An 18,676-nucleotide genomic window follows, 5' to 3' on the forward strand; every position below is an offset into this window, starting at 1 on the left:
TTTACATTTTTTAATCTAAAATGTATAAATCAGGTGGCTAGGTGGTGTAGTGGATAAAAGCACCAGCCTTGGAGTCAGGAGTACCTGGGTTCAAATCCAGCCTCAGACACTTAATAATTACCTAGCTGTGTGGCCTTGGGCAAGCCACTTAACCCCATCTGCCTTGCAAAAACTAAAAATAAAAAAATAAAAAAATAAAATAAAGTGTATAAATCATTCTAAAATGAGAGTTTGGGAAATGATCATCAAATATATATTATGATACCTTCTTTACAAGTGTTTTATTTGTATTTAAGAAAGTACAAAGTAGTTTAAGAAACTACAGCTTTTAAGTATTTAAGTTTCTAAGAAACTACAAAATTTCCTTATTAACAGTTGTTTATTGACTATCAAAGATAGTTCAAACATTTCTGATGTGGTTTAATTTTATCTGAGTCACTTACTTTTATGTGCTTACTTCCCAATGTGAAAGGTGATTTCCAAGAAGTAATAAATGACTCTTCCCACTCTGTGGCAGGAGAAAGGACAATGACAATTTATTTTCCTGTTGTGTGTGTCCCCCTAGCTGATAAAGGGGAAAGACTGAGCAGGAAAGGAGCTATAGAGCACATCTTTAGGAATTCTTTCCCTACTCATCCCCAGTTGACAACTAGAATGTGAATAACCTAAGTGTTTTGGGAAGGGCTAAAGATTTCCTTCTCAATCAAGAAGGATGTATTTTCATCACTGTCCATGACATAAAGAAGAGAATTACTCATAGAGGTATGAGCTATCTTAATTTTACCTTTAAAAGGATATCTAAGTATAATAACAACCATTAATAACAAAATGTTATTTTTATAAAAAACATTCCATTTAATTATATTTAATGTGCTTTATATATATTTTATATAGCTATCCAAACAGCCTTATTCTATTTTTTTTTTGCTGTTTCCTTTCTGAGCCATTTTTTTAATTGTTTATTTTTTAAAAAGTTTATCTATTTTGAGTTTTACAATTTTTCCCCCTAATCTTACTTCCCTTCCCCCACCCCCACAGAAGGCATTCTGTTAGTGTTTACACTGGTTCCATGTTATACATTGATCTCAGTTGAATGTAATGACAGAGAAATCATATCCTTAAGAAAAAAAATAAAGTATGAGATAGTAAAATTACATAATAATAATATAATGCTTTTTTTTCTAATTTGACGGTAATAGTTTTTGGTCTTTGTTCAAAGTCCATAATTCTTTCTCCGGATACAGATGGTATTCTCCATTGAAGATAGCTCAAAATTGTTCCTAATTGTTGCACTGAAGGGGATGAGCAAATCCATCAGGGTTGATCATCACCTGCATGTTGCTGTTAGAGTGTACAATGATTTTCTGGTTCTGCTCATCTCTCTCAGCATCAGTTCATGTAAATCTTTCCAGGCTTCCCTGAATTCCCATCCCTTCTGGTTTCTAATAGAACAATAGTGTTCCATGACATACATATACCACAGTTTGTTAAGCTATTCCCCAATTGACAGACATTCATTTAATTTCCAATTTTTTGCCACCATAAACAGGGCTGTTATAAATATTTTTGTACAAGTCATGTTTTTACCCTTTTTTATCATCTCTAGTAGTAGTGGTATTTATCATCTCTAGTAGTAGTGGTATTGCTGGGTCAAAAAGTGTGCACATTTTTGTTGCCCTTTGAGCATAATCCCAAATTGCTCTCCAGAAAGGTTGAATGAGTTCACAGCTCCACCAACAATGTATTAGTGTCCCAGATTTCCCCCCATCCCTTCCAACATTGATCATTGTCCTTTCTGGTCATATTGGCCAGTCTGAGAGGTGTGAGGTATAGCTACCTCAGAGATGCTTTAATTTGTATTTCTCTAATAAGTAATGATTTGGAGCAATTTTTCATATTTTTCATATGACTATGGATTGCTTTGATTTCCTCCACTATAAATTGCCTTTGACCATTTGTCAATTGGGGAATGGCTTGTTTTTTTGAAGATTTGACTCAGTTCTCTGTATATTTTAGAAATGAGTCCTTTGTCAGAAATACTAGTTGCAAAAATTGTTTCCCAATTTACTACATTTCTTTTGATCTTGTACAGTGGTTTTTAATGGTTACAGCTTGGTTATAGCTTTTTAATTTAATTTTAATTTAATATATTCAAAATTATCTAGTTTGTTTAGAATGATGTTCTCTATGTCTTCCTTGGTCATAAACTCAAACAGCCTTATTCTTCAGTCCCCAGGGAACAAGTTAATTCCTGGAGTAATGAGTTGCCAGCAACTTTGGGGGGGCAGGATTTTGCTTAGCAGGCTAGAATTTAATCATTTACCCTTGTTATTTTAAGATATGATTTAAAAGAATTTAGATTTTAATGACTTACTTTACCTAGAGTCTCTTTTTTCATATTTCTAAATTACTTTAAATTGAAAATGAGTGTGTTTTTAATGACCATTAGACTTAATCTCACATATTTAAAGATAGACTGAGACTGGTAAATTTTTCAAGGAATTACTCTATATTATGATCCATATTTGATAAATATAATAAAGTTGTCGATAGAGAATTGGTCTTTTAGTAAGAAATAGGTGCATTCTAATGCATTCTAGCCATATGATCCCAGGCATTCAACCTCTCCATAACCCAGGAGATATTTAACTCTATAAGTTGCAGAATATTTGCCAGTATTCAATGAAAGAGGGAGTTTACTCACTAGGAGCTATCTACATGAATAATTTCATAAGGCCAGACCTACCCTAAAAAGATATATTTAGCAAATTAATTTTCAAATATGATTTCCAAAGATACAAATATATGCATGTACCTGTATTCACAAATATCCTGAATCACACTACAATCTACTGCTATACTGAATGTTATATTATTTATAAATTTTCTAATTCACATTTACTTACATTGAAGAGCTATCTCATACAGAGATGTATCTAAACTTTCTTATTTATATAGCAGTCTTCCATTCATACACACACACACACACACACACACACAAAAGGCATGCTCCTTGGTCTCAATGCACTTAACACAATTTGCAATCATGAAAAAGCCTTAGCTTGTTTACAAAGCAACATACAAAAAAGTACAAATTAACATAGTACAAAATCACTGCATCTAAGTACTGAGGAAAGAACTGAACATAGGAATCAATCAGTAAGCTTTTAAGTATATATAACTAAGTATTATACACTAGACACACACACACACACACACACACACAAAAGAGCTTACAGTCTAATGAAAGAAGACAATACACAAGAGAAAACAGGAAAGGTAGGCAGAGAAGGGGCTTGGCACCAACACAATGGAAAAATTAGGGAAATTCTAAAGAAGTGCACCCAGGTGAGAAATGAGATATTCTGAACTGAATTCCATTCTGAAATGAGGTTTTGAAAGATTCTCTGGATGGAATAGTTTATATGATGGGACAGAAGAGAACAAACAGGTCACATAGCAGAGACAGCAAGCAGACTTGTTTGGTTCAGAAAAGAACTCTGTTTAAAAAATGGTAAAAATAAATGAATGATTGAATAAATCTGGAGAAAAAGCAGTGAGGGCATCCTGGGATAAGACAGACTTGTTGGAAAAATTCATTTTTCTCTCTTTTTTTTAAATAATCCCACTTTGCTTTCCATGTAGTGATGAATTAGGAATTCCAATCCCTTTATTGTGACCCCATAGCATGAGACTGCTATAAATGTTTGCCTTCATACGAAAACTACTGAAATTTTTCAAGACCTATTATGATCTCTTATTAAGAGATTTGGAAATGACAAACAACAAAAATAAGAATACCCTGATTATAATTTGGCATTGTTAAAAAGGGCAGCTAACCTGGGTATGAAGGCCTCTTTGTCCATCTTATTTGTCAAAAGACCATCATTCAAAAAAAAAAAAAGACCATCATTCAAACCTCAGTTCTACCACTTATTATCTATGTAATGTTAGGCAAGCCATTTAATTTCTTTCTGCCTTAGATGCCTTATTTATATATTAGAGATAATGGGGTCTCTTAGTTCCCAGGTTATTTTGTTATAAACCTTGTGTATATATAAATATGAGCAGCAGCACCATAGATAACTTGCTCCTCCAGTCACACCAAGAGGGTGACAAAAGTGGAAATAAACTAATGGAATAATCTCTGAAAGGCCTAAGTCAAAGTTAGAAATATTATTGAATGACTAAAAAGGAGAGTCAAAGAAAGCTAGAGCAAGAGCATTGTACAAAGCCAAGATCATGGTTAGGCCACAGGGAATAGAACCAGGAAGTCATGGTAATTTGCCAATTATATAAAAATTTTCCAGAAAACTATTCACTTGGATAATTTTTTTGCCATTGCAGATATCGTTAAAACTCAAACTTTCCTTTTACTTTGTCCCTTAAAAATATTTATTTTGTTTTACATCTGCAATATACATGTTCATTTATTATAATCATGCCCAACTCTTGTCAGTTTAATCAAAGTGAAAGAGGCAAGATAAAGTTTTATCCTTAATGGAAACCTGTGTTTTACTAAAGTTCAAAAAAAGCAAATATTAAGTATATACTACATTCCTAATACTGTGCTAGATACTGGAGATAAAAAGACAAAAATGAAATAATCAGTCCTTGCCCTTAAGGAGCTTATATTCCAATAGGAGAGATAAACAAGTATATCTAAAATATCTACCAGATGAATTGAAGGACAAGAGCATTTCATGTGACCAGAAAGATGGTATTGTCTTCCAGAGTAATAGAGAAATTTGTAAAAGTGGTGAGTTTGGGGGAGAGGAAAAGGGAGTCAAATTATAAGTTTAGATTTGAAGTACTACAGAATATCCAGTTTGAAATATCCAATAAACAACTGGTAATATGCAACTAGAATTCAGAAGAAAAGCTGGATAGGTAGATATGGGACTCTTCTGTATAGAGATCATTAAACCTAAGGGACTATAAATCAATCAAGTAGATACTGAAGGCCTGGAATAGAATCTTAGGGTATATCCAGAGAGGGGGCATTTGTAGATAATTAAAGAAGGTATCACTTGAGCTGTTTTAAAAAAAAAAAATTCTAGGAGACAAAGAGGTGGGACTTCATTACAGGTTATAGGGGACAGCCAATATCAAGACCAGAAGATGAGATACAATATGTCATATGTGAAGAACTGCAAGATTGACAATTTGACTGGACTATAGGATGAGAAAAGGGAATTATGAATCAGAAAAGTAGTTTGGAGCCAACTTGTAAAAAGGCTTTAAAATATAAACAAAGAAGATAAAGATTGTTTTTATCTTATTCCTTCTAAAAGAATTGAATTTTGATCATTTTGATCATTCATTCATGATCATTCATTAATAAAAAAAAATTTTAAGTTTGTAATTTGAAGCCTATTATAGTTTTTAAGGCCATATGAGAAAGGAAGAAATTAAAACATTTTAATATAAATGCATTTTTATGCTCACATATTTCAGAAAAAAATTTCACAGCCTATATATTTCATTTTCTCTTTTACTATGGAGATGAAAGAGAAATTCTCATCCAGAGATAACTGGAAGAGTGGGGATAGTCAGTCTCAGAAAATGTGTACTTTTATAGGGCTGGTTAGAAAGTAGACTCTTTAATAAAGTTTGTTGAGCCATGAAAGTAATTGGAAATTGTTACAAAAGGCCTATCTTTCTAAAGGTTTGGGATGAAGTTTTCTGATCCCAAATATACAAAATAAAGGCCTATATATGTGTGTGTGTGTGTGTGTGTGTACATATGCATATGCATATACACATACACATACATATACATATACATATACATATACATATACATATACATATACATATACATGTACATGTACATGTACATATACATATACATGGGAGGGGGCCTATTACCTAAGTTTGTAAAGAAAACTACACCTATTAACTGTAGGTTGGGAGATGAGGCATTTTTCAATTGTTTTTATTTTATTGTGTAGTTTGTTCCTGTTGCCAGCTCTCCAGTGGACTGTGGACAATATGGCCAAGTGAAAGCTCCTCCCATAAAGATAACAAATGTAATTCTGCATGAAGGATTTAACCAATACCTTGGATCTGACTTCACATTTACTCCTGTAAATGAAGGTATTTTACCAAGCGAATATAATAAGGGTGAGTATAATGAAAGACTTCATTTTATTAAAATCTCACTTGCATTTCTTAACTGTACTTAGTATTTTCGACTACTGAACTTTTTATATTTGATCAAGTTTTATATAACCAGTCTGGAATGGAAGGTTCTGAAATTTGTTATGTTTGTGCATGGAAATAAGAAATAAGAAAAATAACTTTGTTCAAGAATTCTCTTATTACCAATATAAAGATGACAAAAAAGGGAGATGTATGTATTCACCATGGTTAGGGGGGAAATCCAGTTCAGAATCCAAATTGAAGGATTCCTTGTAGTCCTCTATAAGTTCCATTTTATTGATGACATTGTGCTGATTGCATCAAGCCTTGGATCATTGCAGAGCATCTTAGATAAGATTCAGAACCACTCAAAAGACTTTAGTCTCACCAAACAAGAAAAATCAAGTGTATCAAGAATGCCTATTGTCCAAACTATGAAGTGCACTTGAAAAATGAAAATGTATCTTGGACACTGTTCATGAATTAGTTGGTCCTAGAGACCAAGGAGAACAGAATAGGCTGTATTGTCTCTGAAGACTTAATGCCTTTGATGACCCTAAACTTCACCTAGAAACTAATACTAATAATCTGCTGATGGCATTGTATGGATATGAGTCATGGTATATTCCAGTCTCCATATAATTAAAAATAAGAATCACTCAGAAGGCAATGGAAAGCCTCATAGTAGGTATAATCAGGTTACAGAACTTAATAAATAAGAAATTATGAAGAACTAAAATAATCATCAAAGAAGCACACAATTAGAGGGAAAATATTGACTGGCAATGGCAAGAGTGAAAGATGATGTCAGGAGAAGGAAAGGATACCCCCCACACTGCACATTGAATCAATACCCTGTGGGCAGAAATTATGGAAGAGAATGGAAGAATGAAGGAAAGTTACACAGGATTGAGAAGTTTGGCCAAGTTTTGATCTGTGTCACTGAGGAGAATATTGACTCTGATTCTTCCTACCTGTATGACCTTAGGCCAATCCCTTCCTTCACTCTATGCATTTTAGTTTCCTCTTTTATGAAATAACATTAAACTCAATAACTTCTGAAGTGTCTTTCAGCTTTACCTCTCTAATCCTATGATTCTATGATCCATTTGAGTATATCTGCTTAGAGTCTTTATCAAACATTTGAATGTATGAGCAGTACACTTACTCACAATTTGAATTTTATGCTGTATCTACAATTATTTCATGGTTCATATCTTTGCATTATTCAATTTTGATTTGGGGACCAATACCTTCCACGATACAGACTGAAGACTCCTTCACTGGGAAGAAAAGATAAAAAAGGTTAAGAATTGAATGTTCCCTATTAGAGGCCAAAAGCTTATAATTTACTGTGAAAGGCTAAGTTAGTGAAGTTATAGAGACATGTATTTCTGGGTAATAGGTCAGAGGCAATAGTTATTAAAATTAAATTTAATACAGGCTTACAATTGGGTTTACAAAACTCAACCTCACAATCTCAAGATAGGGTCTTCATGACTAGACAGAAGTTTGTCTGAAAAAAAACATCTGAATTTAAGTGGACTGCAGGCTCAGTATGAATCAACAGCATGTGACATGATAACCCAAAAAAAGTTAGTAAAATCTGAAGATATATTGAGAAAACCCTTCAGAAACATCTGAAATATTGTATTCAATTCTATTCACTCCATTTTAGAAGGCTATGGATGAGCTGGAGAGCATCCAGAAGAAAGACACCATTACAGGAATGTATTTGTAATGATTCTAGATTAGAATCATTTGTAGGAAATGGAGGCATTCCAAGTGGAGAAGAAAAACTATTGGTCAGGCCATGAAAGTATTTGAAGAACTGTCCCACGGAAAGAGGTTTAGACTTGTTATTCTTGGCTCCAGAGGGTAGAACTAAGAGAACAGGGCAGGCAGATTTCAGGTCAATAACAGGGGGGGAAAAAATGTGCCTGAGGAGGTTCCCTTTCACTAGAGAGCTTCATGCAAAGACTGGATGGATCTTTGCTGGGTGAATCATAGAGGAAATTCTTGTAGAAGTACATGTTGGATTAGGTGGCCTCTGAAGATCCTTCCAATCCTAAAATTCTTATTTTATTCTGAGATCAAGACCACAAGTTAATAGCAGAACCAAAGTTTCTGAAGAGTGATCAAAGATATCCAGTCTTAAGTGTCAGGCTGAAGGGTTAAAAATCAAATAGGCATAAAAGATCTGAATTCCCTATAAGAGTTTAGACAATTTTCGACTTCCAGCCAAGATGGCAGAGAGAAAACAGGCACAGTTCTAAAGACTCCTTATCTTTCCCCATTTATCATATGAAACACACCTCTTAACAGAAATATGACCCACAAAACCCAGAAAGAAAAGATAGGAAAAAGAACATCTACCTCAGGATTTGTCTCCTGTAGCAGCATTGGGCAAATTCAGGTGGGTGAGTCTGGGCGTAGAGGGCAGATCAGTCCTGGATCAGCCAGATTAGCGGCTGAATTGGAGCTGGGGAGGAGCAGGACCTGCTGGATCAGAGGTGGGGCTAGACAGCCGGGGCTTGAGTCAACTAGGGAGCAGAGGCACTGGTACTGGCTTGCAGACAGGGCTGGGGGGAGAGTTCCGGTGCAGGAAAGCTGGAGACACCATCCCTGGGCTCCTCTGGTCTAAGGAACTCTTGAGTCCACACCTCCATTGTGGCTGAGGCCTCTTCCCAGAACAAACAATAGCAGGCTACTGCCTCAGGCACAGGTGTGTGAGCAGAAGAACCAGCCCATCTGACAATAGGGAGAGGAATGACCTCACCCCAGCATAAAGCCCACCATTGATTGAAGGCAAAAGAACTAAAAGGATTCAATAGCTTCAACCCCTCCCTTCAGGCTAAGGGAGAATGCCTCAATCAAGGTCACAGACACTCTAGAGAAAGCAACCAGCACCTCCTACTGGACAGCCAGAGAAATTGCATTCAGTGAGTAAAGCCTTTAGCAATCCCAAGCCCCTGTGAACCAGCCCCTCCCCAACTCAAGGTCTTAGCAAAATGAAGAAGGGTCAGCGGAAAGGTGGATCCATAGAAAAATTCTTGGAAGGAAAAGACCCTAACTCAGAGAGACCTGGAACCTCTGAGGAGAATATGATCTAGTCTTCAGCACAGAAAGACTTCCTTGAAGAAATAAGGAAGGAGTTTAAAAATCAACTGGAAAATTTGAAGAGACAATTAATACCTTGTAACAAGAGTTTCACAAAAAAATATTCCATAATTGCTTATATTAACCCATCAATAAGCACTTCACTAGGACCTACTATGTGTGAGCTGTTAAGCTAAAGAGATTCAAAGATATAAATAAAATGGTCCCTGATTTAAGAATCTTACACTCACTCTATCTTAAGCGACATAATGACCTTGTGCAAGTCACTTAACTCCAAGGGTCTCAGTTTCCTCAACTGGAGAAGACAAGATGTTAATTCATTTAAATGTCTGTTACAGTGGCTCTGGACTCACTCTCCCAGAGCAGGGCTGGCTACAACTCTCTCTTAGAGGGGAGTAATTTCCCCTCAAATAGTCACAGGGTATTTTTATGTTACTTTTGGCTCAAGCCCTGATTTGATTTTGTTGTCTCACTGATAACTGGTAATGGTTAGTACCACAATTCCTTAAGCTAATTATTGTCAATTAGCTTTTATAAAGGAATTTTTTTTAATAAAGGAATGGTTTTTTTGTCCTTCATTTTTGAAGAAGACTGCCATGTCACGGGAGGTGATGCCATGACAAACAAATGAATTGGATTTGAGTGAGGGTGGGGCTGTGCTCAGTCACCAGCCTCACTTTCTTCTCCAGAACCATCTGGGTCCAGTGGCCAGATTTGAATCAGGATGACTGGAGCTGGCCTGGATATGAGGCAAATCAGGGTTAAGTGTCTTGTCCAAGGTCACATAACTAGTAAGTGGCAAGTGTCTGAGGCTGGATTCAAATTCCAGTCCTCCTGACTCCAAGGCCAATGCTCTATAGCAAGAATACAAGTACAAACATTTTCTGTCTCTCCCTGCCAATACCTGGGGAATCTAACTTATCACCCATATTACTTTAGTCACTGGGGCAAATGAGTTCCAACAGTATAGTTTCCACATAGCATTCACCTTCAGTTCCAAATTCAGCATGGGTAGACAATACTGCTGAACCAGACTGAGCAAGCCACTTGGGATTTCACTCTTCATCATCCAGCACATCTTAGCAGATCCTGGACTTTCTTGACCTTTTAAAAGTCACAATTTCATAGCCAACTCTGATCCCTCTCACCCAAAACTCAGAATCCTATATTCACAGTCCACATGTTAGCTTCAGGGGGAGGATCTGAGACCTTTCCTATTAACAGTATTGTCAAACTATGACACAGAAGGCAAGATAAAAGCCAGCTAAGGGCAAGACCCTGGCTGACTATTACTTTTTGAATTTATCCTGGCCCTGGTTCTGTAAATGAGAAGATAAAGATGGATTACAAATGTGGTTGGTGTAGTGGCACCCTGGATACATAAATAGGCAAAAAGGCTCAGAATTCACCACATGATTAGTGAACCAGTTATAGAATATCAGAGCATGCTCTAAATTCTATGTAAAGATTGCATTAGCCAAGCACACTGTGAGTGCTCATAAGAACTGGCATCATCTTTTTATGCAAAAAATAGAAACAGTAATTTTTTTGGGGGGGTGAGCAATTGAAATAAGTAAAGTTCCACTTAGAAGAAGGACTTGGACTGAGCCTCAAATGAAACTAGGGGTTCTAAAACTTGGGAGTAAGGAGAGAATACATTTCAGGCATGATGCCTGTTCAGAGCCTATAGAAATAGGAAACAGTTTTGTGTAAAGAATATGAAAATTAATTTGGCTGAAAGATAAGAATGAGGGAAAAGCATGGGGGCTAGTAACATGTATTCTAAATTGAGACCAAGCTGTGAATGACTTTAGCTGCCAAACAGAATAGTTTATATTTGATCCTAGAGGAAATAAGTCATTAAAGTTTATTGAGAAGGAGAATGATAAGTGCTTTGATAATTTCACTTTGGAAGCTGTGTGGAGTTTGGATTGGATGAGGGAGAGATTTGAGGCAAGGAGACCAATTAGTAGGCTGTTAAAATAATCCAGGCAACAGATGAGGAGAACTTGAACTAAGGTTAATGAGTGAGTGAGTGAGTGAGTGAGTGAGTGAGTGAGTGAGTGAGTGAGTGAGTGAATGAATGAATGAATGAAAAAGCTTTTATTATGAACTTCCTATATGCCAAATACTCAAGATCCAAACAAAATAGACAGATAATTTCTACTCTCAAAGAGCTCACATTTTAATTCTGGGAGACAACATATATAGGAAGTCTCAGCTGCAAGAGGGATGAAAAGTCCCAAGGAACCTTAGGATATGGCAGATAGGGTGGTTAGCACTGCCTGAGGTTGTAACCCTAGGACTGATGATAATGCCTGTTGATCTGTAGGGTGCAGTATGGTAAGATTCAGTAGTCCTCCACATTATTAAAAGAATTATTATCATTCAAATGGCAGAATATACATTTGAAGTCAGTTAGCCCATGACTATTGGAAATTTGGGAGGGGGTCCAAGACTCAAACTAGAATAGGGGCTCTATGTTTCTCTCCAAGGGAGTGGTAATAATAGAATTTAGCAACCAACAAGTAAAAAGGAGAAGAAAGCTTTGGCAGAAAACTTAAAGGCACATTAGGGAACCAAAACCTCTAGTATTTGTTGAAGTATGCTGGGTTGAAGAAGGAGCAGGGGAGTGTGCTCCCTATAGCACTTATACTGGGCTTTTGGCAGCCCAATGGGCTCTGGGAATTGACCAGGCTTGGGCAGAGGATAGAAAAGAGAAAGGCTCCTCATCCCATAGCAGCTGCTCCCTTCCACTGTCCAGTGGTATTGGCAATACAGGATGTTGGCCATTTATGTGGAGGGAAGGAGATGGATTTGAAAGGTGCCTTGGAGGAATTATTAACAAGACTTGGAAACTGATTTAGATAAGTGGGAAGAAGGAAAAGGAGACAATAAAAGAAAGATTTAAGTGAAGAGGAGTTGCATAAGGTCATTGGCCTCACTCTCTTTTCCAGAATCATTCACATTCACAGTCCAATGGCAAGACAGACTTAAGTCAGCTGTTAAGGGCTCTAGATACAGTGCATGACCTTAGTGTCTTTGATGCCCAAAAAAAGCTCTTAAGGGCACCTGCTTCAGCTGCCTTCATGGCTTTGTTTTCATCCACCTGTTCTACCAGGGGAAGTCTTCACATGCTTGAGGTAGACCACCCCCAACTCACTAACAGGTTTGAGATACCCCTTGGATATCCTCAACCTGGTTTAACCCATCTACTGAAATGGTTTGCCAAAGTGTGAGTGCTGTGCATACTATAGCTTCTTGGAGTCACAGGTGAGAGTTTTAACACTAAATGTGGAAAGAAGCCCTCACCTCAGAGATACTAATCTTCCCTGAACACATCCAACAGTTAGGAGAATCAGAGATGATAGTATCCAGTAAGACAAAGTGATTATGTGGGATACTGTAGAGATGACAACGAGGAGGACTTAGAACCAGCCATCAGACTTAGTAAGTAACTTTAGAGGGAAAAGTTTCAGTTGCATGAACATAATCATAAACCAAATTGCCAGTTTAAGTTTAAAAAGTAAGGGAGAGAAGAGGAAGTGAAAGCAATGAGTGTAAACTTTTTCTTAGTGTTTAGATTTGAAGGGAAGGAGAGAAATAGGACAATAGCTTGAAAGGATAATAGGGTCATTTGCCTTTTTTTAATAGACAGTAGGGAAAGAGCAAATAAAGAGAATTTGAACATTAGAGGAGGGAAGATCATTTTAGGGACATCTGCTGGAGGATGTGGGAGGCAATGATATCAAAAATTTACCTAGAGAGAAAACTAACCCCATCTTTCAGCTACCCTTAAATTAGTTGCAACTAGACATCATTTTTGGTTTATTTTTAAACAGTATCATTGCCTTCTAAGGCAACAAGATATCAAAACACCAATAGCCTGCCCCTGAGGGTGATCATCTGAGATAGAAAATAATTTTATCAACATTAATAGTATCTTTTTAAAATTTTGAACACAGTAATCATCAAAAATCACAATCGTTTACATATACAAAGAAGAACCAAAAAAAAAAGAGAATTATGTACAGTCTCAAATATGAACAACCTGAGGGTTTTTTATGTATATGATGAAATTAACACAGTAATTCAAATACTGACCTATTTGTTATAATGCTTTCTAAACTTCCTTCTGCTGCTTTCTGTGTGTATTATAAATGTTTCATCAATGCTCTTTTTTCTTTAGCAGGAAATTGCTATTACTGCTCTCTTCCATAACTCTCTATACCCCCTAAACAAACAAAAAATAAAAACCTTCCCTTAAAAACAATTAGGAAAAAAAACAATTAGGAATAGTCATGAAAAACAGATTCCCCCATTGACTGTATTAGATGTCTGTCTCATTCCCAATTTATATAATATACACTTCTTATCAAGAGATGGGATGTCTTTTTGATTGTGGTTATTCATTGCATTTATAACAATCTCATGTTTTTCCTTTATAATAGTATTCCCTTGGTTCATCCTTTTTTATCATTTCATACAGCATAATGAAATTCAATTAATTATTTATTAATGAATTTATTAATTCATAATAAAAAGTTCTAGTTGTAATAGTATATTTAAATATGCATTAAAAATGTGTAGAGTTAATTTATAAAAGAATGCTAACCAAATATTATATATAATGCTTTTATGTAAAAGCAATAAGATCATTTCTATTATTTCAGCAACATGAATTCTATATTTTAGACAAAAAAGCAAAGAATGCAGGAAATATGACAAATAATACTCGTAGCATCCATGCAGAAATAGCTTTTCAGCAGCTCAGAGGAGTAAATATTTCTCCAACTTTTACGTCACAACAACACATCACTTCTCGTTCTATACAGATGTACCAAGGCAACCGAGATGATGGAAGGTAAAATTGTAAATTACAGTGTTTGAATTTGATCTCTAAGGTCCCCTTCTAGCTATATTTCTATGGCTCTGTTCCCAATATGATTTCCCCTATATTTTTTGTCATTACGTTTCTCTGGCAGAATCCCCCTTTCTATTAAAATTTTTAAAATTTTTCTTCATATACCTAAAAGTAAAGACCTATGAAATGTGAAATTCCTCAGGTTACATAATTTTAAAATAAATTTTAGATAGCAGTTCACACAACATTTGATTCACATAGTTCACAAAGAAAAAAATTAAAATTTCTCAAGGTAGAATTCTTAATTGAAGGACCCATTGGAAAAAATGCCATATATATAATTTTTCCAATTTCCCTTTAAAATAAATTAATTATAGCATATTCATTGAGTATAAAAAATAAGTTAGTCTCTTACATTTACAAAACAGCACCTAAATTCAAGTCTGAGGTTATATAGAACAAGTGTTTGGCAAATCTGTGCAAAACCATACCCTTCCTAGTTCCTAGAAGCTTTATTCCACTATGTTCTAGAAACCTGACTTTCTGTGACAAGCAAATTGTAAAATTGGTGCAAAGATATAAAAATGGGAGCTCAGTCATAGAATAAGATGATGGATGGAGAGATAGATAGATGATGGTTAGATTAATGATAGGTGGGTAGATAGCAATAGTCTTAAAAATATAGACTGGTGGCCCTATGTGTATGTCATAAATTAAGTCAGGAGTATCTGTGCTGAAAAAGAATCCTGCCTACACATGGAAAGAAGGGAATCCTCCCATGATTGGATATGCTTATTATAATGAGAAAAATAACAAAAAGAGAACAGAAGCAACAGATAAAACCACTTAATCTTCTCAAATTCAAATTAGTTTACAGTAGAATTAAAAATGGAAGCTACAATTTTTTCTCCATTCTTAGGCATGAAATTTAGGTTTCTGAAATTTTTTACATGCCCTAACCAATTGATCATTTGATATGATATGAATTAATTATATGCTATATGAATTAGTTATATTAATATTATATAAAATGGGGCAGCACTAATCTTGGAATCAGAAGGACCTGAGTTCAAATCCACTCTGGTCTCAGACATTTAATAATTATCTTAACTCTCTGATCTTGGGCAAGTCACTTAACCCCATTGCCTTGCAAAAAACAAAATAAAAAAATTATGTAAACTATATTCTTAAATAAATCAAGACCAAAATAGCATGACTAAGAAGTATTTTATTTCTTACAGGATGCCTGGCAACAACTTTTCCAGACAAAATCGATTGTAATTTGCATAAGAAAAATGAACATGAGCCAAGAAATTTTTGTTCAGTAACAGTGTAAATAAAAGCTAGCAGATAGTGATGGGTGATGAAAAATGTAAATAAGCTGATCATGGTACTCATGTTAATGGAGAAACTCAGAATTAATGTATGGATGGATAGCTTCAAATTCTTACTTCATATAACAATAATCTAAAACTCATCCTTTGTGGATTTTAATATTTGCTAATATCTCATACTTTCAATATAGTTGTCAAGAATTATTCTCGATATATTTGAGCTTTAAAGAAAAATCATGAGTTTTACATCTCACATCAGAGTCAAGCTTTTACTCTATGGTACTTAAGGCATAAAAATAATATTCTAGATAAGCTTGCTGAAATAAAATTATAGGAAATATCTGACTTTGAATTTCAGTTTATGTTTACAAATATAGTGCACAGTATATAGAGACACATACTCGTTTAGGGCTTCATAAAGTCCAAGTTGCTTGTCAAACATAGCTACTACTTAAAGAAAAATGATCTCACAGTTTTTTAAGAACCTAATTTTTGCCAATGAATCAAGTCATTGGTTTTATACACTCTTAAAAATAAAGATAAAGAGCTTGATGGTGGTCCCACATAGTCAATTGACCCACAATAAATCATTTTTAATTCTAAAAGGCCATGTTTAACCTGGGTGTTCACCATTTTAAAATTTTATTTTTAATGATTAAATTTCATTTGCAATGTTTTTTAAATTAAATTACATAGCAAAGAATTATTACAGTAAATCAAAGCTATCAGCTACAATGTTTGAACATCTGATTTTTAATATAATTCTTTAAATGGGTTACAATATTTCTTATTTTATAAGAAGCTTAATGACCCTATCACCCATGGAAAATTCTGTTGGTTCAGCACTGGATGTGATTGTCACAATATTTTCCATTTATAATTTTACTATATTAAATAACATTAAAGCTATTCCAGAAGTTATATAATTCAAATTATAGGTGAATAATATAATTTACTTCTAAGCACTGCATATTAATAATATAATTCCTCTAACTCTCAAAGTATCACAAATAATGAAGAGATCAGTTATTTTGTTTAATGTGTGTCTATTCTGTGTGTTTTAAACCTCATTATATGGGAGTGAGACGTTATTTTAAAAAACAAAACAAAAAAACCTTAGGCAGTTTCAAAGATATCCAGGAGAGGTCAATGTTGCTCTTTGGATTGTCTAAATCCTAAGGCAATTCCTAAACTTAAAACTGACTTGAGAATTGCAAAAACAAAAATTTTCATTCTTGTGGTAACATTCTGCTCTTACTCAAATGAGAGGTAAATAATTTGAATGGTCTATCTCCATTGAATTAACCCCTGTCAAGTTAGGTCTTGTTGAACTTTTAGTCATATTTTTATAGCTCTGTGGAAAAGAATGATATTCTTAAATGCATGACTTTGTTGTAACATATTGATAGAAACACTGGATTTGAAGTTTGAATGTCTGAGTTCAGTTCGAGGTCTTAGGGAAAAATCTCTTCCTCTGTCTTAGTCTCCACTTCCACATGGATGATAAGATGGGGTCACTAGATGAATTCTAAATTGTTTGAACAAGGGTCTAATAGCTGCTTTTTTCTATATTGTCAGATACAAAATAAGAGTTTTGTGTTAAGTTTAAAATAGTGTCATTGATGAACTAGTGAATCATTAGTTCAAAAGAATCGGAACTGTAGGAATTTAGCATGAATGCTTTTAAAACTTTGTTAATTTCCAACATTACATAATTTGTAGTTTTTTTTTTAAATTGTAGAATTAGCCAGCAAAAGAACTTGGAAAGTATAAGAATGAAACAATTTTTTATATAGTTGTATCCAAGGGACTAGAGAAGGGTTGAGATTACAAGAATGCATTACAGCCTAATTGGGAACAAAGTTTTTTCAGGCCCCTAAAGGAATGGAATAGAATATGAAATATGAAATCAGTTTAATCAGGTTCATGATTTTTATGGTAAAGAACATTGGAGAAAATACTTTTAAAAATCATCTTATTTACTACCTACAAAGATCTACTTCACATGGTTGTAATTAGAAAAGTACTTTGTAAACCCTAAAGTGCTATGTAATAAATATATATTATTATTATTATTATCATTATTATTATATTATATTAAAATAATTACCTTGTTAGATAAGTTTTTGGTAATATCTTTCTCTCAAGTGTTGTGACTACAAAGACAAAATGGTAAGTTGAAGCTTAGATCCAGAAATTATTTTCATTTAGAAGACTTAGGAGTGGAAGTGTGCTCAAGCAGATTTACATATGTATATGCACATAAAACTAACTTTAGAAGAATGTTTATTCACTTCCCTCCTTTTTTTATACAAAGATGGAGAACTGTGAGAGTGAAACAAAGGCAACATTAGACCCTTTTAATGTGTTACCTAGTTTTGCTGAACTGTTATTTTTCCTCTTTTATTCTTTATTATAAGGGATGACTTTCCATGACGGAAGAGCTCTAAGCTAAAATGTAGGTGATATAAAAATGAAAGCTATCAATGTAATTTTACTTAACAAAAATAAAGAAGTGGAAAATCTAACCTCCTTGAGAAAATTGTTCATTAAAATCTCACCAGGAGTGAGAAACAAGATTGAGTTTTAGGCCTAGAAATAATAGAGTTAAGCCTGACTTGAGTTTTCTAGTCCTGAAAGAATCAGAATAGAGTATTAAATGTAGTTAGCTCCAGATAATAAATAAACAAAGGAAAAAAAGAAATGTTTGTGTGGGAGAAAGGAAATCTTCAAAGGCTATGCTAATTTGTCATAGTTTAAAAGGTACTTTTATTTGTTTACTCTATTGTGATCTGCAATTTCTTGATATATTTTTCTAATAAAGATTTGTTTTATTCAAAACAAAAAAAAGAATTCTTTCATGTTAATGGTAGTGTCCTTTTCATTGTCATTTTCATTTCATTTCATTTCTTTCACTCCATACATAAAGCGCCACACATTTTACCAAGTGTTTAACTAAAAAAAAAAAATAGTTCTAATCCTTAGTTGCATTATAGGTTCTCTTGGATTCTGTGAAATGCTGTTTTCAGAAAGAAGGGGAATTATTCATCATGTTAGTAAGCAAACATAAGGCCTCTTGGGGATCCTAGTGCATCTAATATATAAGAAGATCGAAACTGACAGCTTTTTCTTATACTTCTGCTATAAAACACATGTTTTTAAAGATATTTAACTACTTTCTTGCAGATTCTGTTGCCTTTCTTCCAATAATAAG

The 18,676-nt window shown here is 34.4% G+C and overlaps 1 protein-coding gene across 7 annotated transcripts in view; it reads left to right on the top strand.

The window, feature by feature from the left end:
- Positions 1 to 18,261, top strand: part of LRRC9 (leucine rich repeat containing 9) — a 195,131-nt gene extending 176,870 nt beyond the window's left edge. For 6 of the 7 annotated variants that reach the window (XM_074235927.1, XM_074235928.1, XM_074235926.1 and 3 more), the window contains 3 exons: positions 5,955 to 6,126; positions 13,960 to 14,128; positions 15,370 to 18,261. In XM_074235927.1, coding sequence (XP_074092028.1) covers positions 5,955 to 6,126; positions 13,960 to 14,128; positions 15,370 to 15,409 — 381 coding nt within the window. In that variant the 3' untranslated portion in view covers positions 15,410 to 18,261. Of the gene's footprint in view, positions 1 to 5,954; positions 6,127 to 13,937; positions 14,129 to 15,369 lie in introns of those variants that run through there. The other variant, XM_074235931.1, reaches the window with a different exon arrangement.
- The last annotated feature ends 415 nt before the right edge of the window (positions 18,262 to 18,676 follow it).

The sequence above is a fragment of the Macrotis lagotis genome, chromosome 4, assembly GCF_037893015.1.
Source record: "Macrotis lagotis isolate mMagLag1 chromosome 4, bilby.v1.9.chrom.fasta, whole genome shotgun sequence".
Classification (NCBI taxonomy): domain Eukaryota; kingdom Metazoa; phylum Chordata; class Mammalia; order Peramelemorphia; family Peramelidae; genus Macrotis; species Macrotis lagotis.